Source organism: Dryobates pubescens, chromosome 3, assembly GCF_014839835.1.
Source record: "Dryobates pubescens isolate bDryPub1 chromosome 3, bDryPub1.pri, whole genome shotgun sequence".
Taxonomy (NCBI): Eukaryota; Metazoa; Chordata; class Aves; order Piciformes; family Picidae; genus Dryobates; species Dryobates pubescens.
Window position 1 is genome coordinate 6,809,222 of NC_071614.1, and position 26,682 is coordinate 6,835,903.

At 41.2% G+C, this 26,682-nt stretch overlaps 1 protein-coding gene across 1 annotated transcript in view; it reads left to right on the forward strand.

Annotated features, from left to right (window-relative positions):
• PRKDC (protein kinase, DNA-activated, catalytic subunit) overlaps positions 1–26,682 on the forward strand; it is an 87,844-nt gene that overhangs the window by 22,746 nt on the left and 38,416 nt on the right. The window contains exons 28-55 of the mRNA XM_054179622.1: positions 106–200; positions 1,492–1,591; positions 2,520–2,653; positions 3,428–3,682; positions 4,698–4,924; positions 5,970–6,178; positions 6,292–6,424; positions 7,382–7,540; positions 7,862–8,065; positions 8,399–8,584; positions 10,144–10,248; positions 11,390–11,557; positions 11,837–11,964; positions 12,985–13,192; positions 14,245–14,423; positions 15,528–15,696; positions 16,474–16,539; positions 17,725–17,797; positions 18,026–18,174; positions 19,330–19,467; positions 19,652–19,771; positions 21,368–21,511; positions 22,018–22,169; positions 23,269–23,400; positions 23,848–23,959; positions 25,300–25,424; positions 25,518–25,667; positions 26,077–26,250. Coding sequence (XP_054035597.1) covers positions 106–200; positions 1,492–1,591; positions 2,520–2,653; positions 3,428–3,682; positions 4,698–4,924; positions 5,970–6,178; positions 6,292–6,424; positions 7,382–7,540; positions 7,862–8,065; positions 8,399–8,584; positions 10,144–10,248; positions 11,390–11,557; positions 11,837–11,964; positions 12,985–13,192; positions 14,245–14,423; positions 15,528–15,696; positions 16,474–16,539; positions 17,725–17,797; positions 18,026–18,174; positions 19,330–19,467; positions 19,652–19,771; positions 21,368–21,511; positions 22,018–22,169; positions 23,269–23,400; positions 23,848–23,959; positions 25,300–25,424; positions 25,518–25,667; positions 26,077–26,250 — 4,194 coding nt within the window. The remainder of the gene's footprint in view (positions 1–105; positions 201–1,491; positions 1,592–2,519; positions 2,654–3,427; positions 3,683–4,697; positions 4,925–5,969; positions 6,179–6,291; positions 6,425–7,381; positions 7,541–7,861; positions 8,066–8,398; positions 8,585–10,143; positions 10,249–11,389; positions 11,558–11,836; positions 11,965–12,984; positions 13,193–14,244; positions 14,424–15,527; positions 15,697–16,473; positions 16,540–17,724; positions 17,798–18,025; positions 18,175–19,329; positions 19,468–19,651; positions 19,772–21,367; positions 21,512–22,017; positions 22,170–23,268; positions 23,401–23,847; positions 23,960–25,299; positions 25,425–25,517; positions 25,668–26,076; positions 26,251–26,682) is intronic.

A 26,682-nucleotide genomic window follows, 5' to 3' on the forward strand; every position in this document is an offset into this window, starting at 1 on the left:
CAGTACTGTAATTTGTTGTGTGGGGTTTTTTGAATAGAATGTCTCAGTGCTTCTTCTACTCATATTTCTCATTAAATTGTGTGTGTGTGTGTTTGTTTTTTAAAGGGAAGAAAATTCTCTGGTGGAGCAGTTTGTATTTGAAGCACTGGTGGTATTTCTGGAAAGCCTGGCCTTAACCCACACAGATGAGAAATCATTAGGTGAGTTATAATTAATTAACTATCAGCTGAAGAAAGAAGCCATCCTGTTGAATCTTGGGTCAAAAAAGAAAAGCTGCTGTAACCGTAGGAAGAGTAAATATGCTCACTTTAGCAACAAAGGAAGGATTAGTTTTCATTACTAGTAGAGAGGTATTTGTAATCTAGTTAGGAGCTCTTTGAATCAACTCCTTCTAAAACATAATAGTGGAAGATTTTCAGCCCAGGAGGAAGAATCTTTGCACATTTACCATGATTTACAGTTTTATAGTAACACTAAAACACTACTGGTGCTTCTCATTTTAGCTGTTTTCTTAGCTACATGGTGTGAAAATTCAGCTCAATGATTATTTTGAAGTCTGCTCTTTTGTAACAGACAGAATGCTTCAAGAATTGACATTCCTATACATTCTCTGCAGGATTCTCATCATCTTGTAGTACCCTTTCCTGGCTGCAGTATGTAGCTGTGTGAAGAATCTATGACCTTTTCCACAGTACTAATGATTCTTCAGTAAATCTGCCTGCCTGTTGGTTGGGCTTTTTTATGCTTTAACTTTCACCAATTAATTGTAATTACAATATAAACCCACAACCTGGTGTTACAAAGCTCTATTACATTCAGAGAGACAGTTCAGGACATGATAGAAGTGGCCCCAAAAGCAATACTGATACGGTAGGATTATTATCACAGTTGTAAGCGTGAGCACAGAAAGCAGAATACACAGTTCTATAGCAGAGGCCTCAGGGCTGGTTAAGGCCATGTTGACCTCTCTGCTGTTTTATGATTTTGCTCTGTGCCTTTGAAAATTTTCCTGTAGAAATAGAGTAGTGGAGCTGGTAGACATATCCTCTGTGTAAATCTCTTGCACCATTTGTGTAGCGAATAGAATCATAGAATCAGAATCACTAAGGTTGGAAAAGACCTCAAATATCACCAAGTCCAACCTGTCACCCAACACCTCACAACTACTAAATCATGGCACCAAGTGCCACGTCCAGTCCCCTCTTGAACACCACCAGGAATGGTGATTCCACCACCTCCCTGGGCAGCACATTCCAATGGCTAACAACTCTCTCTGTGAAGTACTTCTTCCTAACATCCAGACTAAACTTCCCCTGGCACAGTTTGAGACTGTGTCCTCTTGTTCTGGTGCTGATTGCCTGGGAGAAGAGACCCCCTCCTGACTACAACCTCCCTTTAGGTAGTTGTAGACAGCAGTAAGGTCTCCCTTGAGCTTCCTCTTCTCCAGTTACTAGCATTTACACATTGATGCCAATTTTCTGTTTCTCACAGGTACCTCTCAGCAGTGTTGTGACGCTGTCAGTCACCTGAAGCGCATAATCAAGCATAAAGCTCCTGCTCTGAACAAGGAAGGCAGGCGCCGGGTACCACGGTCAGCAGTTTGCCTTTCTAAAACTTATTCATATTGCACTTTAATGAGCAACATGTGTAGTTTCCATTCAGCACTGAATGAGGAATTCATGCTGTTTCTGTTACTGATGCAGATCAGATGTATCTGCTGGGAATTACTGGACACCAGAGGATCGTGATGCTTGTTCTTTATTCCAGTGTGATGAGCTTGCTTTAGCTTGGCAATGACAGGCAGAAAAAGAAATGCCTGTGTCCCTCACAGCAGTGTTTATGACCATGTTAGCACTGGTGCTGCAAAGCACTTGGAGGAAAGTCCTCTGAAGTCCTTCTTATTCCTCTTGAGTCTTAGGAGAAGTAGAACAAAGTGCAACAGGATGATCAGCAACTAAAGTGGGGTAGCAAAAAAGGTGGGGGAAGCAAGAATGGCTTTGGTATTGGACTGGATGAAACTCTTGAGTCACCTGGTCTGATCGCATAGCTGACCCTGCTTTGAGTAGAAGACCTTCTGAGGTCCTTTTTACCTGAATTATGTGATCCTAAAGAAACAGGCAAGTGGAGTCTGAGAATTAACTCACTGCTCTGACATTTGGTAAATTAGCAGACTGGATAATTAGGGATGGGGGAAACCTCTGCAGACATAAGCAAACCTGTGCAGCAAAGCTTTAATCTCTTTTTCGTCTCTTTGAGCATTAGAAAGAGAGGAGACCTGATTTTGCTGTTTGAAATTGTTGCCACAAGACTCATCTTTGGGGATCCAAAGCACAGTGAGGGAAAGGGAAAGCAGCGTAAGATGTGCTTTTGGAAGAGCTCTTCCTTGTAGGGCAGATGCTTAGGCAGATAAGAAGGGCTTTCATAATGCTCATGGAACACTTTGATTTTCATTCAGCTGGAAGACTTTGACTTTTTGATAGATGTCAAGAGGGCTATTAATCTGTAATATTTTTGTGCAGAGGATTTCCAGCTACTAAGTCAGTGTGTCTTCAGGACGTTGTCATGTGGCTCTTAATGCAGTGTGGACGGCCGCAGACAGAGTGCCGACACAAAGCCATGGAGCTCTTCTATGAATTTGTCCCTTTATTACCAGGTATCTGAAGTCACAATCCACTATCATCTTTGCTTTCTCTCTACTGTGTGCACCTGTCCTCTGTGTTTTCTGTGCAAAGTACTAATTACAAGAGAAATGATTTTTTGAGTGAATTACTGTTCGCTCAGTGCTGTCAAATGGAAATGGAGTGTTTGCTCATACTGTGAGAAGCTCAGGGTTTGTGGGCACAGAAGAGGGTTTTATTGCAAACTTCCTTCCAGCCAGGAAGGAGAACTTACACACCCACTGCAAGGGCTTGTAGTGGTAAGATGAGAGGGAATGGATTGAAGCTTGAGGAGTGTAGATTTAGACTGAATATTAGGCAAAAATTCGTTACAGTGAGCGTAGTGAGACACTGGAATAAGTTGGCCAGGGAGGTCATGGATGCACCCTGCCTGGAGGTGCCTAAGGCTAGGTTAGATGAGACCTTGAGCAATCTGGTCTAGTGGGAGGTGTCCCTGCAAATGTCAGGGGCTTGGAACTAGATGATCTTCAAGGTCCCTTCCAACTCAAACCATTCTATGAATCTGTGAATCCAGCTCTGAAGGCAGTATTTTCTAGCTGGGAACTAGTGGGAGTGTCTCACCAATTTTGCTGCTTCTTTGTGGGTAATTAAAGTGGGTTGACCGAGGCTAGACTAGAGCAAATACCTTCTCTGCTGGAAGATCCTGTTTAAAACACAAAGTGTGCCTCAATCCATGTGCCCCAAACTCCTTCCTAGTTTGCAATGTATTTTTCCCAAAGAATTTACATTTCTGTTTTTATTTCTGCCAGGAAACAAATCTCCATCTTCTTGGCTGGCTGATGTCCTAAAAACCAGGGATGTTTCTTTCCTCATTAACAAATTTGAAGGAGGTGGCAGCGATGCCAAAAATCCATCTGGGCTGCTTTCTCAGCCAACCCTCCATGGTATGCAGGAGCCCTTCACTCTGCAGGCAGTCATGCGCTGGATGGATATGTTCTTAGCAGCCCTGGACTGCTACAACACCTTCTTTGAGCTGCGGATGATCAGACCTCATGAAATACTGGGTGAGGGATTCACTGTTGCAATAGAATAGAATAGAATAGAATAGAATAGAATAGAATAGAATAGAATAGAATAGACCAGACTAGGTTGGAAAAGACCTTTGAGATCATTGCGTCCAACCCATCATCCAACACCATCTGATCAACTAAACCATGGCACCAAGCATCCCATCCAGGCTCCCCCTAAACACCTCCACTGATGGTGACTCCACCACGTCCCCAGGCAGCCCGTTCCAATGGGCAATCACTCTCTCTATGAAGAGTTTCTTCCTGACATCCAGTTTAAACCTCCCCTGGTGCAGCTTGAAACTGGCAGCTGGGATTGTTTAGCCTGGAGAAGAGGAGGTTCAGGAGAGACCTTACTGCTCTCTACAACTACCTGAAGGGAGGTTGTAGCCAGGAGGGGGTTGGTCTCTTCTCCCAGGCAACCAGCACCAGAACAAGAGGACACAGTCTCAAGCTGCACCAGAGGAGGTTTAGGCTCAAGGTGAGGAGAAAGTTCTTCCCAGAGAGAGTTGTTAGCCATTGGAATGTGCTGCCCAGGGAGGTGGTGGAGTCACCATCCCTGGAGGTGTTCAAGAAGAGATTGGATGTGGCACTTGGTGCCATGGTTTAGTAGTCATGAGGTCTGTGGTGCCAGGTTGGACTTGATGATCTTTGATGTCTCTTACAACCTTATTGATTCTATGATTCTATACAAAGTGCTTGTACTGGTCAGTAAGTAAAAAGCTACTTTTCACTGCTCCGAATGTTATACTTGGAGCTGGCATAGGACTTGCAGAAGACACTGGTGTGAGATCTAGGGACGTTTTTTTATCTCAGCTTGACTGTTTTCTTCCACACACAAAACAGCATCTTTAAAAGTTGAGAGCTGCTATATCATTGCAACTGCGTATGATTGGATGTGGCTCTGAGCAACCTGATCTAGTGTGAAGGGTCCCGGCCCATGGCAGGGGGATTGGAACTAGATGATCCTTGAGGTCCCTTCCACCCCTAACAATTCTATGATTCTTCCTAGGTGTGAATGAAAGATCCTCATTCTTGGAAGCAGTGCAGTTCTTCCTTGAAACTATTGCTCTGCATGATATGCAGGCAGCAGAGCAGTGCTTTGGCTGCAGTTCAAGAGGCAGCATGTTCAGTCCACAGGAGAGAGACATGTACAGCTACAGCAAGTGCACCATCATAGTCCGAATCATGGAGTTTGTCACCATGATCCTGGAAACATGTCAGCAGGATTTCTGGAAGGTAGCTACTGAAATTTCTGGGGGATAAAGGTTCCAAATTTTCTATGTAGTCAAAGATTTGTGTTTTCATTATGAGGCTAGGTCATGGGAGAACATCCTCTTTAGTGGTGCATTAATTCAAATTGATAACTAGGAGTCATAAATTGTTTGCATGTAAGTGAGAAGAATTATACTCCACAGGTGAATTTTAGTGAGTGATGTAGTTTGGGTTAAGGAATGAATATTTCCTGTATATTCCTGTTGTATATTGATGGAGATTCCTGTATGTTGACTATGTTGTTCTGTATGGAGTACCTGGAACACGGGAACAGGTTCCCCAGGGATGTGGTTGAAGCCCTCTCCATGGAGACATTCAGGACCAGACTTGATGTGGCCCTAGGCAGCCTGATCTAGTTGGAGGTGTCCCTGCTGACTGCAGAGGGGTTGGACAAGATGACCTTTGAGGGTCCCTTCAAACCCAATGCAATCTGTGACTCTGTGAATGAATATTTCCTTTATGACTCCTGATGGTCTTGAATGTGTGGCAGCCATAGCTGCTTAGAAGACAGAAAGGCAGAGTGTGGCAATTCTGTCTTGAATTGAGTATACTCAGGTCTCTCAATGTGCCTAGCTTTGATGCAATATAAACTGTATCTAACTAAATGAAGCTCAGTACTTCTGAGTCTCATGAAATGCCAAGTTTAGTTCCAAGTCTGTGACTGTCTCTTGTTTTCAGAAGATCTCAGGGGTACATCTGGATTGCAAGGTGATTACAGGTGTATAATCAATACTGAAACAGGCATATCTGGGCATAAAAGATCTTATGTGCTATTTGAGGGGATAGCAAATATCCTTCTTTGGTTTTATAGGTACTTAACTCCTGTTTGACTGGCATGATCTGTTGAAAGACATTTCATGGAGAAAGAGAATGTCACTTAGTGAGAATAGTTCTCCATGTTTGGTTTCTCTTTAGATAGAAGGACTAATGATAAGTTATGAAGAACAAAATAGGGAAATTGGAATTCATTTTAAAATAAAGCTTTTATTTAATGCTTTGTTCTTTCTAGCTGCTTGAGAAGGAGCTGCTTAATACAAGTTTTATAGAGCTTCTGGTGGTGACAGTGTGTGATCCATCACATGTAGGCTTTAACACAGCTGATGTGCAAGTGATGAAGAATCTCCCAGATATCTCAGTCAGGCTCATGAAAGCTTTGGTGAAATCTCCCTATAAGGAATCTTTTGAACTGTGCTTACAAAAAAGAATCACACCACAAAGGTAAGTAGAGGCTTTCTGGTAAGCATGAATCCAGAACAGTGAAATAATGTTGTGTATGGTAACACATGGAGATCCTCACCAATGGAATGTTGTTGCTTCTCTTTTCTCCTTAGCCTTGAGGACCTTTGTTCTGTTGATCTCTTTAATTCAGATGCACGTTTTGATCGAGTTAGGTTTAATGCTCTCCTCTCTGCCTGCAAGCAGCTCCAGAAGGCTGGCCTTCTTCATTCTGCTCTGCACAGTCAGGTAATTCTTTATCCAGAAAATAACAGTGAATATTTGTATACAGTGAAGAGCTTTTCCTGTGTAAAAGGCCAGTAGGAAAATAGATTCATAGAGAACCAGGTTGGAAGGGACCTCAGGGATCATCTAGTCCAACCTTTCAGGGTAAGGATAGAGTTTAAATGTGATGCCCTAGCACCCTGCAGAGAGCAGATCAGATGAAGTAATTTAAAGTAAGATCAAGAAATAAATGTCTTAACATTTATTCTACACATCTTAGTAGCACAATACTGAGGTTTGAATGATCTTCATAATTGTCTGTCTTTATCCAATTTCCAGGGCATGGAGGCAACCAGAATCTACCTAAAACTTTCTTGTAGTGAGCTTCAAAAGACTGAAAGCTCAAAAAATAAAGGTTTACTACCCTCTCAAGGAGACATTTTTCAACAATTCTTAAACACAGGACATTCAAAGTGCTAAGGGGAATTGGAATCTTCTGGCTGATCAAAAACAGCATAGTGGGCAATATTACTTGAATTCTTCCTACTCAGTTTCTGATTGTAGTAAATTTCTACTTTACTTTGGGTAACTGAAGGAAACCAGGCATTCAAGGAGCTGCATGTTTTACCTTTGTAGCTGTTTACCTTTTGTAACCCACATGCCTTGACTAAGCTGTTTGTTTTATTTCTGTGGTCATGGTGTTACCTGGGGAAAAAAAATCTGGGAGAGAATTAGATTCTTTTGAAGGTTGTCAAATTACCGTTAGCTTGTTCTGAAATTTATGCATAACAGGGTTGTTTTGATAAAAATCTTGTTCCTCAGTTAGAAAGGTGTCTTGTCATGGTGCAGTTGCATCACTTTGGAAATGGTCAGGAGTTCAGGTGGTTTCATGAGCTGGAAGTGTTTTCATGGGTTGGAAGGCCTTTATGGTATTGTTTTTTCATCTTATATTAATTGCCACTTGTTTGTTTATTTCCATAGGATGAAAGGCCTTATTTATCAGCTGGTTCTAAGCTTCTTTCAGTCGTTTATAAAGGCATTGCCCCCAGGGGTGAAAGGATGTCTCTTCCATCGTTGGACATCAGCAGTAAGCAATTAGCTGACAGACTCCTGCAGCTGGCCTTTGCTATTAATGACCAGGTAGGATACAGTTCTCCAGTTTTACTATTAAATCACTGTTTAGTACTATCATTGGTAGTCTTCTGCCCATATTTGGGGTAGAAGAGGCTGAGGTTTTGTTCATATTCCTACAGAGGGTCTGTGAGGATTTTCTGGGTTGACTAAATGACAGTTGTAGATAACAAGCACCTCAGTATTCTGTCTGTGCTTTTTGGTGTGCTTTCTGGTAACATGAAACAGTTTGGGATGGGAGCTTTAAAAAACCCAGGTGCTATTCTAAGAAATGAGTGAAATTCAATGTGTTTGGGATAACTTTCTCTCTCTCTACCTCATTTTTTCCAGTGTGAGGAGCTAGTAAGCCTGCTGTTGAACACAGTAGTGTTGTCTGTGCCATTATCAGGAACATCCCCGAAGAACCTGATCAATTTCTCTCATGGACAGTATTTCTACAGCCTCTTCTCAGAAACCATCAATCAACAGCTGCTAAAGAATGTGGATGTGGTCATAGTCCAGCTCATGGAATCATCTGTCAGAAACCCCCAAATGGTACTGGGCTTCTTTAAAGGGCCATGGTCAAATGGCAATGTTAGAAGTAATACTTTTATTGTTACAGGTGGATAAAAACCAAGGGTGTAGTGAGGAGAAATGCATTTGGCTGCACCTCAGACTGCATTCCCTTGAGAGGTGTTGCTTGTTGTGGCAGCCTGCTGGTGCTGTCTTCATGATCTCTGGGTGTAACTTGGCGCCTGCTGTCTCGTGTCAAACTGAGGGGAAAGTGGTACTAATTCCATGTCCTGCAATCTATTCATTTCAGGATTTTGGGGGGTGAATAGTCCTTCATGTGGGCTCCAAGAACCCAGCTGCTGCTTTGCCTTCCAGGTTGGCTGCATTTTGAACGGCATGTTAGATCAGAGCTTCAGGGAGCGGGCTGTGCGCAAGCACCAGGGAGTGAGACTGGTTACAGCTGTACTAAGGAACTGGGAGAAACTTGACAGCTGGTGGGCCAAAGGTTCAGCACCTGAGAGCAAAATTGCAGTCTTGACCCTACTGGCAAAAGTTCTCCAGGTATGACTGCATTAAAAAATCCAGGTAGCTTTTCTAATTCCCTCTTGTTTTAAAGCCATGGTGTCTCCTCCTGATCTTTTCTGTTTGGGGAAATAAAAGCAGCTCCCTTCTTCTTTTAACTCCTCTCACGGTCCAGCTGCTGCTTCCTCCTGGAGAATGAGTACAAGTGCAGAGACTAAACTTTGCAACTGAGCAGCCCTGATAATATTCTTTGTCATGTTGACATCCAGAGAGCTACAATGGAGGGGTTCTACTCATACCAACAAACTGCAGAAAGATCTTTGTTGTAAAGACCTTTCAGTAAGTCAGTTCAGTATCACTAAGGTTGGAAGGGACCTCAAAGATCATCGAGTCCAACCTGTCACCACAGACCCCATGACTAGAGTAGGGAGGCCACTAGTGCCCACTGCAGGCTTGAACTCATGACCTCCCCATTAAGGGTCTTATGTGCCACCAACTGAGCCACAGACTGGCTTTCATTTCTGTCACACTGGGGGTTTGGTATTTTTTTTCCTTTCTCTGTATCGTAAGCATAATGGATCTGCTGTTATCATACTGGGGGTTTTTTAAGGAACTTGTAAAAGTAGCTGTACACTTTTAATGAGTGTACCTCCTAAAGTTCACTGACTGAAAGTATTTTTTTACCCTTTTTTTTTGTGATCAATTATCCTAAACTTGAATCATTTCAAAGGTACGTGTCAGGGCAGAGAATGTCCGCTGTATTGCTGTATTGGCTGGTAGTGAAGTGACCAGCTGGAAATCTGGCTTCAAGAGGGAGCTTAATATTTTGTTGAACTGGAAAATGCCTAATGTTGGGGTTTAGTTTTGTACTGTTTAGGAGCCAGTGTGGCCAGCAGGAGCAGGGAAGTCATTCTGCCCTGTACTCAGCACTGGTTAGGCCGCACCTTGAGTGCTGTGTCCAGTTCTGGGCCCCTCAGTTTAAGAAGGACATTGAGACTCTTGAACATGTCCAGAGAAGAGCAATGAGGCTGGGGAGAGGTCTCAAGCACAGCCCTATGAGGAGAGTCTGAGGGAGCTGGGGTTGTTTAGCCTGGAGAAGAGGAGGCTCAGGGCAGACCTTATTGCTGTCTACAGCTACCTGAAGGGAGGTTGTAGCCAGGAGGGGGTTGGTCTCTTCTCCCAGGCAAACAGCACTAGAACAAGAGGACACAGTCTCAAGCTGTGCCAGGGGAAGTTTAGGCTGGAGGTGAGGAGAAAGATCTTCTCAGAGGGAGTTGTTGGCCATTGGAATGTGCTGCCCAGGGAGGTGGTGGAGTCACCATCCCTGGAGGTGTTCAAGAGGGGATTGGACGTGGCACTTGGTAGTCTTGAGGTGTTGGGTGACAGGTTGGACTTGATGATCTCTGAGGTCTTTTCCAACCTTATTGACTCTGTGATTCTAGAGTTTCTTTTGATAGTCCTTTTTAAACCAAGAGTGTAATTTTGGAACTACTTCTGTAGCTCAGGATTTTATTTGATTTGTAATTGTTCGTTCCTACAATGATCTCTGTCTCTTAAAAAACTAAAATCCTTTTTTAAATTTTTTTCTGTCATTCCAGATAGACTCTTCAGTTTCTTTTGATACCAATCATGAAGCATTTACAGCAGTTTTTAACACCTATACCAGTCTACTTATTGATCAGAATTTGGGCTTAAATCTTAAGGTAAACTGCTCACTTCGGCGGCTTCCCTGCTCTCCCCACATTAGAATGTTAATCATTCATTAAACTCTTCTGTTATTTGGTTTAAATTTTACCTTAGTTTGCAAAATAGGATGGATAAAAACTTCTGTTGGGTTTTTTTCTACTGTCAACATTCTAAAAACTGTAAATCATCCTTTTTGTTCTTCAGACAGAAGTCAATATCACAGATGTCATCTCTTGTTTCTAGGTGCTCCTGTTGGTTGTTTGTTTTTCCCAGATGAAAGGCACATCATTTGTAGGGGGGAAAAACTATTGTCAGTGGCAAATTGTTTAAAAGTGTGAAGTGTTCTTTTGAGAAATAGCATCTCACCAGGCTTTTAGCAAGGAGTAGCACTTCCCACAGGTTAAATGGTGAATATCTGCCATGCTGTCCAGACTGCGGAGTCTCCTTCACTGGAGACTTTCCAAACCCACACAGATCTGTTCCTGTGGTGCCTGCCCTAGCTGATCCTGCTTTGGCAGGGGAATTGGACTCGATGACCTCTGGAGGCTCCTTCCAACCCTAAAATTCTGTGATTCTGGGATTTTAATGTCGTTGTCTCCAAGTAGGAGCCCAGTACTGGTGGATTAACTGCTATATGTGGCTTGGTCAGGAGAGGGAGATAGAGTACTGCGTGCTGAAAGTGGGAGTGATAAAAGGTGCTGGAGCCTATGGTTCAAACTGGAAGTTGAAAAACTTTACACTTAATGAAACAGCTTTGCATATACACTGTTCTGCCAGCCTACTTATAGCTAGACAGAGTTCTAATCTTCCCTGTTCATTCAGAAGAAATTAGCTCTCAGGCAGTGCACTGAATCAGTGGTTCATGTGAAAATGGATGCTTGCAAACAAGGAGGTTTTCTCATAGCCATGTCAGCCATGAGATATTAATTTGCTTTTAACTCTCACTCAGCAGTGACCAAAGCTGTCTTCTGAACTAGCCCCTGAAAGATGAGCAGCTACCTAACATATCTTTATGAGAGCACTGAGTCATTGATTTAGTAGCTACAGCCACTGCTGCTGTTTTGTGGTCCTGTTCAGCTTGTTTCATCATTAGAGAATAATCTTTTTTTTATGTTTTCTAAGTGCAAAACTGCATTTATTTTATTTTTTTTTAATCAGGGCCAAGCACTGATAATTCTCCCGTTCTTCACTAATTTGACTGGAGGAAAGCTTAGTGACCTTAAGAATGCTCTTGATCAACTTGTAGCTTTCAATTTCCCCATGAGGTCTGATGAGTTTCCCAAAGGAACCTTGAAGCACAATAACTATGTAGACTGCACTAAGAAGGTCAGTATCTCTAACAAACATATAATTAGAAGCCCAAGGAAACTGTGTCTGAAAACAATGTTTTACAGGCTCTGGAGTTAGAGAGACTCTCAGTTCACATAAGGAAATCAGCTTTTCTGTGTCTGTTATGTCTTAAACCAGAAGTTTAATATACAGATACACATTAAATAAACATACCCTTCTGAGCAGCTGCTTCTGATCATAATGAAAAATAATTACATAGAGTGAATTCATTTGATCCAGTGTGACTCCTTATGTTATGTATTACTTCTTTTCCAGTTTTTGGAGGCATTGGAATTGTCTCAGAGTCCAATGCTGTTGCAGCTGATGACAGAAGTCCTCTGTAGGGATCACAGACACTTCATGGAGGACTTATTTCAAGCCAGCTTCAAAAGAATTGCCAGAAGGTGAGTTTAGTCTATTGGATTTTGCTCTTGTTCTCATTGCAATTTTGCTGAAGGAAATGTGCTTCCTCTATTATGTTGTCCTTGTAATAGTAGTGATTTACACCATAAAGCTTTACATAATAGCAAAGACAAAAGCAAAATCTGAATTAAAACATTTCCAAAATGTTTCTGAAGTGTGAACATATGGCACCAACTTCCAGATGACACTTCCAGTGCCTGGGGAGATTTTGGAAAGCCTTTTGTGAATTAGCTTGTTCTGACAGGATTCAGTTGAGGATGGTGGGTGGTTGTGGTACCTTTATTTGCTACCCCTGTATAATCACACAACACTCCTGGCACTGAAGCTGACAGCAAATTACTTTGTTCAAACCCTTTTGAAAATACAGCAGCACTTTTATTTTATTGAGTGGTTTCCAGCTGGTAAATTTAGGCACAGCCATACTGTCCACAGAAAAGGTCTTCAGTCTCTTCTAAACCTAATATTCCTGTGCATGATGGGCTATTAAGTGGTGACATTTTTGGAGCATCTGTTTTCCTGGACAATAGGATTCACCTGATGCTCAAATCCCACTTTTGAAATTTCAACTTCTATAAAATTATTCAGAACAATTCATCTAGCAGTGGAACATTTGATAGGCCACAGAAGGACCTGAATTCAGTAAAGCCTCTTCCTTTTGTTTTTGCCTTCTTACTTGCTTCTGTCCTTCACATGTACCAGGTAAATGTTCTTTATTTAGGTTGTTCAGTGAAAAGGAGCTGAGAAAGTAATTATGATGGCTTTTGGATTATAACAGCAAAGACATACAAACAAGTTTACTTCTGTTGCAGAGTAAGAAGCTGAGATTTTCCTTGGAGAGTTCCACAGTAAGTGGCAATTCAACCTGGCCTTGCATGCCTTGCAGGATGATAACCCAGGAGGGGATGAATGCAGACAGTACGAATTTTAAACATCACAGGGGTTTGAAACAGAAATGGAGGCTGGTAAAAGAGTTTTCATCTTGAGATTTCCATCTTCTTTAGGAGCACCACTGACAAACAAGTGATACTGTTGGACACTGTTCACAAAATGTTCCAGAGGGAAGACCTTCTTTCAAATACTACTCGTCAGGCATTTATGGATCGCTCCCTCCTCACTCTCCTGTGGCACAGCAGCTTGGATGCACTGAGAGAATTCTTTGTCAAGATGATAGTGCAGGCTATGGATACTCTTAATGCCAGGTTTACAAAGGTATGAATTGCTCCTTTATTTTTTTAGGATTGGGGAATAATTAAAGGCTGATGTTAGTATGTACATTTTGCTTAACTTGGAGTGAAACCCTAACTGAAACCATTTGCTTTCCAGTTTTCTGTACCTTGGAGCAGAAGTCGGTGCCCATTACATAGTTCTGTTATTACTGAGAAACTTTTTCCTGTTTCCCAACACACTTTTCCTTTGAAATTAATATATGTCCACATATCTACTGTGTACAGAAAGTGAAGTTAGAATGCTGTCTATATGTATCTAAAGGGGTCTGAAGATCTGTCAAAAGCAAAACCCCATTCTGACTTCGAAATACAAACGCTGTATAAAATTGTAGCCTGTAATGAAAGCTCTCAAGTTAAGTGCCTTACTTCTAGAGAAACACATTACAAACATCCCTCAGAAGCACAAATCCTCCTTTCTTTCTTTACAGCCTATCCTCCAGTTTGAAATACACTTGCATGCAATGATTATTTTGTCAGTGGAGGTCTCTGATCTTGCTTCACTCCCATAGCTTTGCTGATGCAGCTCTACAAAGGCAGCAGGGTGAACAACATAACTGAAATGATCTAAATTTAACCATAGTTACTCAAATCAAAATGCTGAAACCAAGACTTACATAGAGTCCCCCCCACCATTTTTCTGTTGCTGGTGATGTTGACACCAAAGTGATGTGCATGAGGAAGCTCATGGGTGATACCCAGTATGGTGGCAGGGATGTGTGGTTTGCTTGCAGGTGTCATGGGTCGGAGCTGTTACTTGGTCTTCTGCTTATTTTACCCTAATACAACTAATAATTTAGGCCAACTGTAGGCAAGACAGCTCACCTGATAAAAAACAGGCCAGCATCGTTTCAATATCTTACATTACACAAGAGCTCAGAATCTGCCAATCTTTTGTTATCATCACCTCTTTGTCTCTGATTTAGAAGGCAGGAGTAAGCTGCGGGTTGTTTAGGAGAAACTTAGAGTAACTGTGGAGCTGCGTAGGAAGGGCAGGATCCAAGAAACCTTTCTGAGGTTTGACTTGTTTGTTTCCAGTCTAATGAACATGCTTTTGATACACAAGTCACCAAGAAAATGGGGTATTACAAGCTGCTGGAAGTGATGTATGTACGCCTTTCAAAGGAGGATGTTTACTCCAAGGACTCTAAAATCAACCAAGCTTACCGTGGCTCCAGCAGTGTAGAAGGAAATGAACTTACCAAGACACTAATAAAGTAAGGCTGCTTTTGGGGGGGGTGGGGTTATTTTGTTATTATTTCCTTTTCATCTCCAATTGGGTTTTGGGCAGATGCCCTTCTGAAGCCTGCTATACAAAGCAGAAGATTGATTTGTTCGAGGGTAAATGTAATCTGGGATGTGGCTTTTGATTTTTTAAATGGAAGACACGGTATTGAATTTGCATTGATAGAATGATCTCTAGTGCAGACTGCAGTCCTGCTTCAGGATCATTTTAGCCTCCTGGTTTTGCCTCTTTTTGTTTGCTTGGGTTTTTTTTCCTGTTTGTTAAGCTTGTGCTTTTGTGTTTGCTTTTCCACATGAGTCTCTTTAATTTGTGTGTTTACAATTTCAGCCTCAGTATACTTGCACTATTATGTACAGTATGGTTCTGTGTTATGAGAGAGATATCTATATGATTGATGAGAAGATGAGATGGATTTTCATTTCCATTTCATAATACAGCAGCACACCCTGGGTGTCTAATTTGCTTTAATCCCCACTGCAGAGTGGCTCAAGAGATTAATACTAAATAGATATGCTAATTAATATTGTTTATTTAATGGTCTGAAAAAAACAGAACATAAGGTACTTGAATTGCTCTTCATTTTGTTTTGTTTTCATTTTATTTTACAATACCATGACCCATGAGGACTTGAAAGAATTTCTTGGCTGTAATTTGCAGATCTAGAAAAGGCTATGAGCAGAAGACCTGTAAAGATTGCATCTCATCTGGTTTTCTCCAGCTGACCTATAGAATAGCTTAGCATGCCTGTCCATGCTTAATTTATTGGGAAGGGACCATGAGAGAGATTATGTGTGCATTGAAACATATCTTACCTCATCTGAAAATGGCCTGTCCTCATATTGCTGACCTTAAGGACACCTGGAGAAGTTGGCTTTGTCACTGCTGAATGGCTTCATTTAAGCACAATATACTTGTGAAGAACTTGAAGAAGTCTGAGGTGGTTTAGTGCTGGTAATTCTACAGTAACAAAGAGCTCTTGAAATTCTGTTGATTCACTGGTCTCTGACTGGGGCCTTTCTTATGCTTCTTAAGAAAAGACTTCTGATGGTGTCTTCTTGCCTGTTTGTATTTTCAGGTCATGCTATGATGCATTTACAGAAAACATGGCAGGAGAGAGTCAGCTGTTGGAGAAGAGGAGACAGTATCACTGTGCAGCATATAATTGTGCCATTGCTGTTATCAGTTGTGTCTTCACTGAAAGTAAATTTTACCAAGGCTTCCTTTTTACAGAAAAATCAGAAAAGGTGAGGAGCTGGTGTTGCTGTTAGGCTTCCAGAGCATGAGACACAGAGTGATTTTACCTGATTGCAATAAATCAAAGAATGAAACCTGAAAGACATGTAATTATATCAACAAACTACTCAGGCAATAGGAGGAGTCATAGCTGACTTCTTGCATTATAGAATCACAGACTTTGGGTTGGAAGGGTCCTTAAAGATCATTTAGTTCCAACCTCCCCTGCCATGGACAGGGACACCTTCCACTAGCCCAGGTTGCTCAAGGCCTCATCCAACCTGGCCTTGAACACCGCCAGGGAGGGGCCATCTGCAGCCTCCCTGGGCAACCTGTTCCAGTGTCTCACTACCCTTACCATAAAGAATTTTCTTCTTTCATCCTTTATCTTTCCATCCTTTCTTGCATCCTTCACATAATTTGAGTTGCTGACAAAGTTTTTACCATCTGGTTGGGCATGGATGAAGTAACAAAGCATTACCCTGTCTCCATCCACTCTTAATCAATTTTTCAGAAATCTGAGAAAAAAACAACCCTATTGTTTAAGTTCTCCAGTGCTTGGAATACACCCCTTGTACAGAGCACATTGTCTGTGCTGTGAATTCTTGAGCAGTTGAATAACAGGATTTTCTTAGAAGCATTAATCTGGGAGAAGCAAACGCGCCATGTGCTTCCTCTTTTGTACGTTGATTTGTAGGGTTTTAAGGAGAAAACAAAGCAGCTCAGAGCAATTGTTTAGTGTGTGCAGCATTGTAATCTGCTGTTTCCAAACCTGCTTTGCTTTGCAGAACTTGCTGATTTTTGAAAACCTGATAGACCTGAAGCGTCAGTACACATTTCCTGTAGAAATTGAGGTGAGTGGAATTTCTGGGCTCCAGGGTTCCTCAGTAAGGAATGGATGTGGCTTTTACTGTGTAGTCATTGTAGACCAGGTCAGTTCTTAACATAATGAGGAAGAGGATCCTGCAGTGAATTAAAAAAAATGCTCTAAAATACATTTATTTATTTATTCCTGAGTTGAAATTCAGAACACACCTGCAGTGCACATTAAATACACTTTGTAGCACACTTCCTCTGGTAATGAGTGGCTGCAGGGATAAGTTAATTTAGCTGTGGCTCTGTAGCATTTGTTGTAATCATTTACAGCAGGGAGTTTGCATTCATGTTAGATGGTCTTGATAGTTATGGGAGGGCAGTTCTGTAAATAAAGAATTGCAAATAAATTGTCAAAGGTATTATTATTATTATTATTATTATTATTATTATTATTATTATTATTATTATTATTATTATTATTATTATTATTATTATTATTAAATTGTTAGGGTTGGAAGGGACCTCAAGGATCCTCTAATTCCAACCCCCCTGCCATGGTCAGGGACACCTCACACTAGATCAGGTTGCTAAAATAATACTAATACAAATACTACTAATAATAATTTTATAAATAGATAAAAAATATATAATACAAAATAATAAGAAATATATAACAATAATTGTTATTATTACTATTATTAATACTATTATTGTTACTATTATTACTACTAGTATTACTATTGGGTTGGAAGCGACCTCAAGGATCCTCTAATTCCAAGCCCCCTGCCATGGTCAGGGACACCTCACACTAGATCAGGTTGCTAAAATAATACTAATACTACTAATAATAATTTTATAAATAGATAAATAAATATATAATACAAAATAATAATAACAACTATATAACAATAATTGTTATTATTACTATTATTAATACTATTATTATTATTACTATTATTACTACTAGTATTACTATTGGGTTGGAAGGGACCTCAAGGATCATCTAATTCCAACCCCCCCTGCCATGGTCAGGGACACCTCACAGTAGATCAGGTTGCTAAAATAATACTAATACAAATACAAATACTACTAATAATAATTTTATAAATAGATAAATAAATATATAATACAAAATAATAATAACTATATAATAATAATTGTTATTATTACTATTATTAATACTATTATTATTACTACTAGTATTACTGTTTCTTGCTGTTTAGGTGCCTCTGGAAAGGAAGAAGCGATACATTGCCATCAGAAAGGAGGCCAGGGATGCAGGGAATAGCAATGAGGGTAAGGAAGTCATCTATGGGTATGAAAAAAATCCCCACCTTCTTACCTTTCATACACTGTTCATTGATGTGTTGTTAATTGGCTTCTACAGAAGCAGGAACAAATAAAAGCATTCACTGTACTTCATCTGACAACCACTCACCCACCCTTAAGTTTTAGTGGCCCAAAAAAAAAGGCTTGTTCCTGGTAAGTCCCTTTGATTAATGGTCTGTTCTTTTTCCTATTTAGATGAACCCAAGTATTTAGCTTCTGCATCATACATGATGGATAGCAGTTTGAGTGAGGAAATGAGTCAGTTTGATTTTTCTACTGGAGTCCAAGGCTTTTCTTACAGCTCCCAAGATGTGCCAGGCAGCAGTGTTCGTTTCAGGAGGAAGGTAATTTAGTGACTTCTGTGTTCTGAGGAAGAAAAGTTTTATGCTTTCTAGCAATTGTTTTATGTTCATTTGAGTTGAGAAATTTCTAGTCTCCTGCATTTGTTCTGCTTGACTGGAAATGGGTTCCTCCAGAATGTGAGGGAGGGGACTTCCACTGTGTTCTGTCAGTCATTTTTCTTCATCCTTCCCTCCACTAGCCACATCTGGAGAAAAGCAATGCTCCACCTTGAGCTTTTAAACTTGTGTTAGTGAAGTCCAGCTGGAGTTGTTAAAAAGTGGCCTGTGACTTTGTGTGCCGGTTGTGTTTCGCTTTTGGGCACCTGTTTTCCTCATTTCCCTCCTCTTTTTAGGTCTTTGAAAACACTTGGCCGGGGTGGTTGTATCAAATGCTTGGAGTGCATGATCAAACACTTTATTTTCTGTTGTCCTTTTGAAGAACAGCATTTAAATATCTCCCAAGACTTGAAGCTGTGTTCCTTCTGCAGTCAAGAGCTCTCATCAACAGCAGTACTGATGGGATAGATACTTGCTCTGACACAGAAAGCAAGCTTTTAAAAGTGTCATAGACACTGCAAGGCAAAACCTGTTGAAATAACTGCTAACATTGGTAAAGATAAACTATTTACATGTTTTGGAGCAAGGAGGTATTTTAACTGCAGTGAAATTCACCAGAAATAAACCTTTCATCTGCTTTGTGTACTAATGGCGTAATTTCTAACTATAAACAATTTTCTTCTTTGTGTTAATTTGTGTAGCAAAAGAGAGAGCAGCTGTGGTTGCTAGTCAGTGTGAGGCAGCACAGCTATAAAAATCAGGCTTTCCCCCTGTGGAAAGTGTTAACACCTTGCATCAGCTATGAAATGAAATAGCTCCTGCAAGGTTCAGCTAACTCTTCCTGCTTCCAGCAGTTGCAGCAGGCAGCTAGTAAAGTCAGAGTAACAAGAAGCTGACATCTGCTGGCACAGGAAGTAAAAGATGTGCACAGCTGGTCCATGCATTTAGGAGGTGTCTGAACAGTGCATTGGATGTGTTCCTTGTTGCACACACTGAGCTTACAGTCCAGCCTGCGAACACAGATCAGGCTGACTCACGGTGGCAGAAAGATTTGAAAGCACAGTGTTGTTATTAACCAGAGTGACACTTTGGTTTTTCCAGGAGCCCACAGAATATATGGTTTTAAATGATGAGATGGAGCTGGAAATGGATGAACTCAACCAACATGAATGTATGGCTCCTATGACCACTCTGATTAAACATATGCAGAGGAACCAGATCACACCCAAAGTGGAGGAGGCCAGTATTAACCAACAACTTGGCATTTTTTCACTGATTATAGCAAGAAAGGGGAGTCATGATTGAATCCCTTCATTTCTTGATTTACTTAGCTGTATTTTAATGTAGCTGAGGGCTTTTGGGCTCACTAAGCCTGTCTGGACCAAGAAGTGAGTTAATTGTTTGCTTACATTTTTGATTTCAGGGAACAGTTCCAGCAGATCTTCCTCTTTGGATGAAATTCCTGCATGGCAAATTGGGAAACCCATCAGTACCACTAAATATTCGCCTTTTCATAGCAAAACTTATTGTTAACACTGAGGATGTGAGTAGTTTTGTGGTCATATTTTTTTCTGTTAGCAGGTTGTATTAGCAACTGTGTAACGCTGGTGGGGTAAAACATTTCATCAGCTGAGACTTGCAGGGTGTTCAGATTGTTTGCCATGATACAAGGGAACCCAAAATTCCAGATACTGCCAGTATTTTGGATGTAATATGAATAGCTTTTCTTCCAAACTCTTCTTCTGTAAGTAGAGGGTGTCCACAGTATGTGTCTTCTGTAAACTAAGCAATTGGTTCACTGATACTGGGCACAAGAGTTTTATGGAAACCCTTAGAGCTAATGGATGTTCTGGTTGCTGAAAGATGTTAAGATAGCATAATGTGTCTGTGCCTGTGAAGACACCTCTGCTATGAGGATAGGCTGAGGGAGCTGGGGTTGCTCAGCCTAGAGAAGGGAAGCCTCTGGGGGGACCTCACAGCTGCCTTTCAATACCTGAAATACAGGAAGGCTGTAGAGGGACTTTTCATAAGGGTGTCTAGAGACAGGACAAGTTTCTGGTTTTGAGCTAAGGGAGAGGGTTTAGAATGGACCTTAGGAAGAAGTTCTTCAGTATGAGGGTGGTAAGACTCTGGAATAGGTTGCCCAGGGTGTTTGTGGATGCCTCCTCCCTGGGGGTGTTCAAAGCCAGGCTGGATGAGGCCTTGAGCCAGCAGAGTCTAGTTTAGCCTGGAGAAGAGGAGGCTCAGGGGAGGCTTTATTGCTGTCTACAGCTACCTGAAGGGTGGCTGTAACCAGGTGGGGGTCAGTCTCTTCTCCCAGGCAACCAGCAACAGAACCAGAGGACACAGTCTCAAGTTGTGCCAAGGGAGGTTCAGGCTGGATATTAGGAAGAAGTTCTTCACAGAGAGAGTGATTTGCCATTGGAATGTGCTGCCCAGGGAGGTGGTGGAGTCACCGTCCCTGGAGATAGAATAGAATAGAATAGAATAGAATAAACCAGGTTGGAAGAGACCTTCGTAAGAAAAGCCTGGATGAGGCACTTTGTGCCATGGTCTAGTTGATTGGATAGGGCTGGGTGATAGGTTGGACTGGATGATCTTGGAGGTCTCCTCCAGCCTGGTTTATTCTATGAACAATGTCCCTGCCCATGATGTGGAGATTGGAGTAAATGATCTCTAAGGTCCCTTACAGCCTATGCTGTTCTATTGTTCTTGGGTAAAGCATTCTCATCCTATTTCATACACTGATTTTAAAGTATATTCCAAATCCAGAATAAAAAAGGCTGAATTTCAGAATTAATTAAGAAAGCTTTATAGCTACTTAATGCCACTTTCTCAGTAAAGCAGTCTGAAGTGGAAGTAAATATGTATGGCACACTCTTTCTTGTCCTTTAGGGACATGAGAGCTGTATTACGTGGACCCTCGTGAAATGATTATGTTAAAGATTGCTAAGCAGAAGTGAGGAATGTCATTATGGATACTCTATTTTAAAGTTATTTTAACATTTTTTGTCATTGTTGCTTCAGAGGTGAAGCAGAGCTTGGTTTAGCAGGTTTACCTGTACTGATTCTTGAATAACAGGCTGGTGAATAGTTGTGTGATTTGTATCTGATCACTGATTCTCCTGTTGCTCCATAGGTTTTCCGGCCTTATGCAAAGCAGTGGCTTGGTCCATTGCTGCAGCTTGTTGTATCTGGGAATAATGGAGGTGAAGGGATTCATTACATGGTAGTGGAAATAGTAGTTACTGTTCTTTCCTGGACAAGTGTAACCACTCCCCAAGTAAGGAAATGTGAAATTCATTTTTATTATTACTGTGGCTAGTTGGTAAGGAATGTGTGTGACTTTGTTGTTAGGCACTTACAATTGTTTTCTACATCAGCTCACTGTTTCTTTTGGATATTAACTTCAAAACCAGCTTAGTTACTTGCTTTCATACAATACCAGCTTGGTTACTTGCATTCATGCAGTACCAGCTTAGTTCCTTACTTTCATACAGTACCAGCTTAGTTCCTTACTTTCATACAGTACCAGCTTAGTTACTTGCTTTCATGCAAGACCAGTTTAGTTGCTTGCTTTCATGCAGTACCAGCTTAGTTGCTTGTTTTCATGCAATACCAGCTTAGTTCCTTGCTTTCATACACTACCAGCTTAGTTCCTTGCTTTCATACACTACCAGCTTAGTTACTTGCTTTCATGCAGCAGTACCAGCTTATTTACTTGCAATACAGCAATATATGTCTTCATCTTGTAGTCACTGGGTTTAATTTTGCTCCTCTTTGTTGCAGGGGAATATTAAAGATGAGATTTTAGCTAACAGATTGCTTGAATTCTTGATGAAGAATGCCTTTCACCAGAAAAGAGCTGTGTTCAGGCACAATCTGGAAATCATAAAGACAGTTATAGAGTGTTGGAAGAACTGTCTCTCCATACCTTACAGGTAAGTGTTTAGGCAATTGCTTTCTTGTAGCAGTAGTTCAAGAACATAAATGAACAGTGTGTCCAGTTCTGGGCCCCTCAATTTAAGAAGGATATTGAGACACTTGGACATGTCCAGAGAAGGGCAACAAGGCTGGGGAGAGGTCTTGAACACAAGCCCTACGAGGAGAGGCTGAGGGAGCTGGGGTTGTTTAGCCTGGAGAAGATGGGGCTCAGAGGAGACCTTCTTGCTCTCTACAACTACCTGAAGGGAGGTTGTAGCCAGGTGGGGGTTGGTCTCTTCTCCCAGGCACCCAGCACCAGAACAAGAGGATACAGTCTCAAGCTGCGCCAGGGGAAGTTTAGGCTGGAGGTGAGGAGAAAGTTCTTCCCAGAGAGAGTTGTTAGCCATTGGAATGTGCTGCCCAGGGAGGTGGTGGAGTCACCGTCCCTGGAGGTGTTCAAGAGGGGATTGGACGTGGCACTTGTTTTAGTAGCCATGAGGTCTTGGGTGACAGGTTGGACTTGATGATCTTTGAGGTCTTTTCCAACCTTATTGATTCTATGGTTCTATGAACATTGTCAAAGGAGATGAAAAGATAAATTCATCTGCAGCAATAACCTTTTTGTCCCTAGAGCTGACAGTAGAACTTCAGAACTGGACTCTCCAAATGCTGTAATTTAATTTGCAAAACAACAAAGAGAGGCACAGGGAAAACATGTGGAGGATTGCAACAGGAGCAACAAAAGCAGGAGTGATCTCCACAAAGTTTTATGTTTCATTTGAAATTTTGGGTGTTATCACTGAATAATTGGTGCAGTCTTATTAAGACTTCTGCAGTATGCCATGCTCTTCAACTTGTTACTGATCATTTGTGTGGCCCTACAAGCTTTACATTTGTTTTGTGAAGACGTCTTCATTGGAGCTGAATACTTCTTTCTGAATATATGCTCCCTCCTGGTTTTGATGGGAGTCTGTATGCATATACACATGCTGCTGGGTTTGGTGGGCTTGTATGTGTGTATATGTCTGTATTTACACCCAGAATGAGTGACTTATGCTGTGTATATTTGGTGATTTTTCTCATGTATCTAATTGCTTTCATGTTTTTATCCAACAGTTTAATATTTGAAAAGTTTTCCAGTGGAGACCCTGATACAAAAGACAATTCAGTGGGAATTCAGCTGCTGGGAATTGTCCTTGCTAACAATTTGCCTCCCTTTGACCCAAAGTGTGAAGTAGAACGTGTCAGGTGAGAAATGCAGCCTTTTGGTGGTGGATTTTTGACAGAAGCTTAAGACAAAAAAGCAAAGCAAGCCTAACTTCTGAACATGCTATTTGGGAGCTGGTTGCTCCTTTATTGGATTAATTTCTCCCATCATCCCTTTGCTATTGTCTGTCAGCTGTGATGCTTTTCTAGCTGCAAACTGCAGGCCACATTTATTTTGGAAAGCAACTAGAGGGATGTAAGCTTCTTTACAATAGGCCCTAAGGTTGCAGTTTTCCTGGGAATTAAGAGTCAGGAATGGCCAAAGCAGGGATTTGAGACACTGCAGGGAACATCTATGTTGTGCTGTATTCACAGCTCATCTAAAAGCAGCCACTATTCCCCTAGGCAGCTCAGGTGAGGTTTTTATTGTTTCAGTTTAAGACTGGATGCTGGAATAGTGATTTACAGCAGGTCTACCTTTTGTGTTAGGTATTTTCAGGCTTTGATCAGCAACATGGGCTTGTTAAAGTATAAAGAAGTTTATGCAGCTGCAGCAGAAGTGTTGGGACTTGCTCTTCAATACATTGCTGGGAGAGAAAATGTAAGTGATCTGTATTGTGTGTTTCACCATTCCTTAATTCTGAATTCTGTGTACCTCTTTAAACACTTACCTGTGTTTAAAACTCAGCAGTTGTTGTTCAACAGATGGAGTTAAAAGTTTAAACTGTTAAGAGGAAAAGAATTTGAGAGCAGATTAAGTGCAGAGTATTTTGCCCTGCTGTTTTGGAGCTGACAGTGAGTAGTCCCTCTCTGAGGCTCTGTTCAGCTTTTGCCAACCAGCAACACTGGGATGGTGCATTTGAAGTTGGGATTTTGAAAGGTGGGAGATTTGGAACTACCTTTTGAAGATCTTTACCTGAGGATGTTTAGTAACTTGAATGTTTTGATGTAAAATTTAAAGTTACTGTATTTAGTCCAGTTATCTTCTAGCTGGGGGGTAAGGTGAATGCAAAACTGTTGCTCACCAAATCCTGCAGTACCTAGAGGTAGGGATCAGTGCTTGATGACCAACGAAATCAGCTAGAGACAGATCCTAGGAGCACCTCTTTACACAATAGCTAGTGAACATCTGTAATTTGTTGCCAGAAGAGGTTCTAGGAGTAAGTAGCAAGTTCAGGGAGCAATTAGGCAAATTCCTGCACAAAAAAACCCCACCATGAGCAGGGTCTAGAAACAAGAGGTAACAATGTACCTCTAAGATCTCTAATCTAATGCTGAATTGTGTGAAAGAAAAGGACAAAATGCAACAAGGCTCATGTGCTCCCCCTAAATACCATTCTGCAGCTGCTCTTGGAGATAAAAATAACAAGATATTACCTAGGTGATTATCAGTCTGACCTTGAAGGTTATTCTTCCTACTTTTCTTACTTCTTTCCCCACTTAATTGCATTCTGTCCTTTCACAGTTTGTAGAGTGTGTTTCATAACTGGAATTCCTGCAGCCTTCTCTTTCAGTCTTCCAAGTTCCATTATAAGCAGAATGTTGAATAAATGAGCAAAGATGATGCAAATACTTTTATCCAGCACAAGGCTCATTTCTTTGACATTAAGTGAAGGTTGCTGATTATTTTTCACCTCTTCACTAAGAATGGTGTTTTTTTTTAACACCAAATGAGAAGCTGCTTATTTCTATAAGCATACTAAGCAACTTGGATTTTAAAGCTAAGGTCTTGGTTCCAAACCAATCAAAAGCAGCTCGCAAATGGACTGTCTAAGCAGGCAACCACGTGTTTCAGCCAGGCACAGCTCTGCAGCAGCCATGAAACACCATAAATGTCAAAATGAGGCAGCTGGATCTGCAGTACAGCAGCAGAGCTGTGTGTCATTGAGGTGGTTATAAGTTTCATGGCTGTGCTTGTCTTACTGTCTTTCTCATTTTCAGATACTTGAAGATCCAGTTTATGATTGTGTCATAAGAAAACTAAAACATCACCAGAACACCCACCAGGATAAGTTTATTCAATGCTTGAATAAAGTGGTTAAGAATTTTCCACCTCTTGCTGACAAGTATGTAATGATTTACATGGTATCTTCACTGCAGATCTAGAGGGATAGTAGATAATAATTTGCTTTTCTCTGTGGGCTTTTGTTTCTGTTAAGGTTTATCAATGCAGTATTCTTTTTGATACCCAAACTTCATGGTGTGATGAAAACCTACTGCCTGGAAATCATAATGTGCCGGGCTGAAGAAATACCTGATCTCCACTTGCAGTTAAAGAGTAAAGACTTCATCCAGATCATGAATCACAGGTGAGTGGTTGTGGTTGCAGAGTCTAAAACCCTTGGTAACATTTTCTGTGCTGCCCACAACATTTTTGTCAGAAGCATTTATAATTCATGCTCACTTTTTGGTGAGTGCTCTCCTAATGTTGAGCTAATGGAATCTGGGAGTTAAGTATGAAGATGGTTAGCTTACTGTGAGAAACAAACAAAATCCCCTAAATAGGAAGACAAACCAAACCACTGGGATGTGAATTTTTGCAGTATGTATTAGCTGAGTTGTATTCTTACTCTTTGGTTGAAATCAAAAACATTTACCTAAAGCCCTTTATGCAAAACCAAACATTGCTGCTAAAACCTGACCTGATCTTTTGGCTCTGGGTGTAGCAGTGCAGAGAAAAGCAACATAACTATTATTTTTTTCCCCCTCTGTTTTTAGGGATGATGAAAGGCAGAGGATTTGTTTGGATATAGTGTACAAGATGCTGTCTAAACTAAAGCCACTGGAACTTAAAGAACTTCTTCCTGGCGTGACAGGGTTTATTTCTCACCCTTCTGCAGTATGCCGACAGCGCATGTACGATATTCTGATGTGGATCTATGATAATTACAGGTGTGTGTTCACTGCAGTTGCTGGCTTTCACTGGTTGATCACAGGCAGAGTGAAAGTGCTCCTTGCACTTTGTTCCAACTCCATGTCCCTCAGGGCAGTTATTTTTCCCATGCTCAGAAGAAGAGAGCCTGTGGTTTGCCTATGTAGCTCTGGCCTTTGGTGGCAGGGTTATCCCTTTCACTAAAGGAAAATGATTTAGACCTGAACTTTAGCCCAGAACTAGGATGTTGCGTGACCACAGCATGATGGCATAAAGAAGCCTTAGCTCTGATGCTCCCACTTAATTTGGTGAGAATTGTACACTAGAGAAATTTGCTTGCAGACAGAAGGTGTGTTAAGGCACTTTGGAATGATCTGGATGCCTTCAATCTGGCAGCATAAAGATGTTCTTTCTGTTTGACCCCTTAGAGTAGGGAACAGGCATGTGCTCAG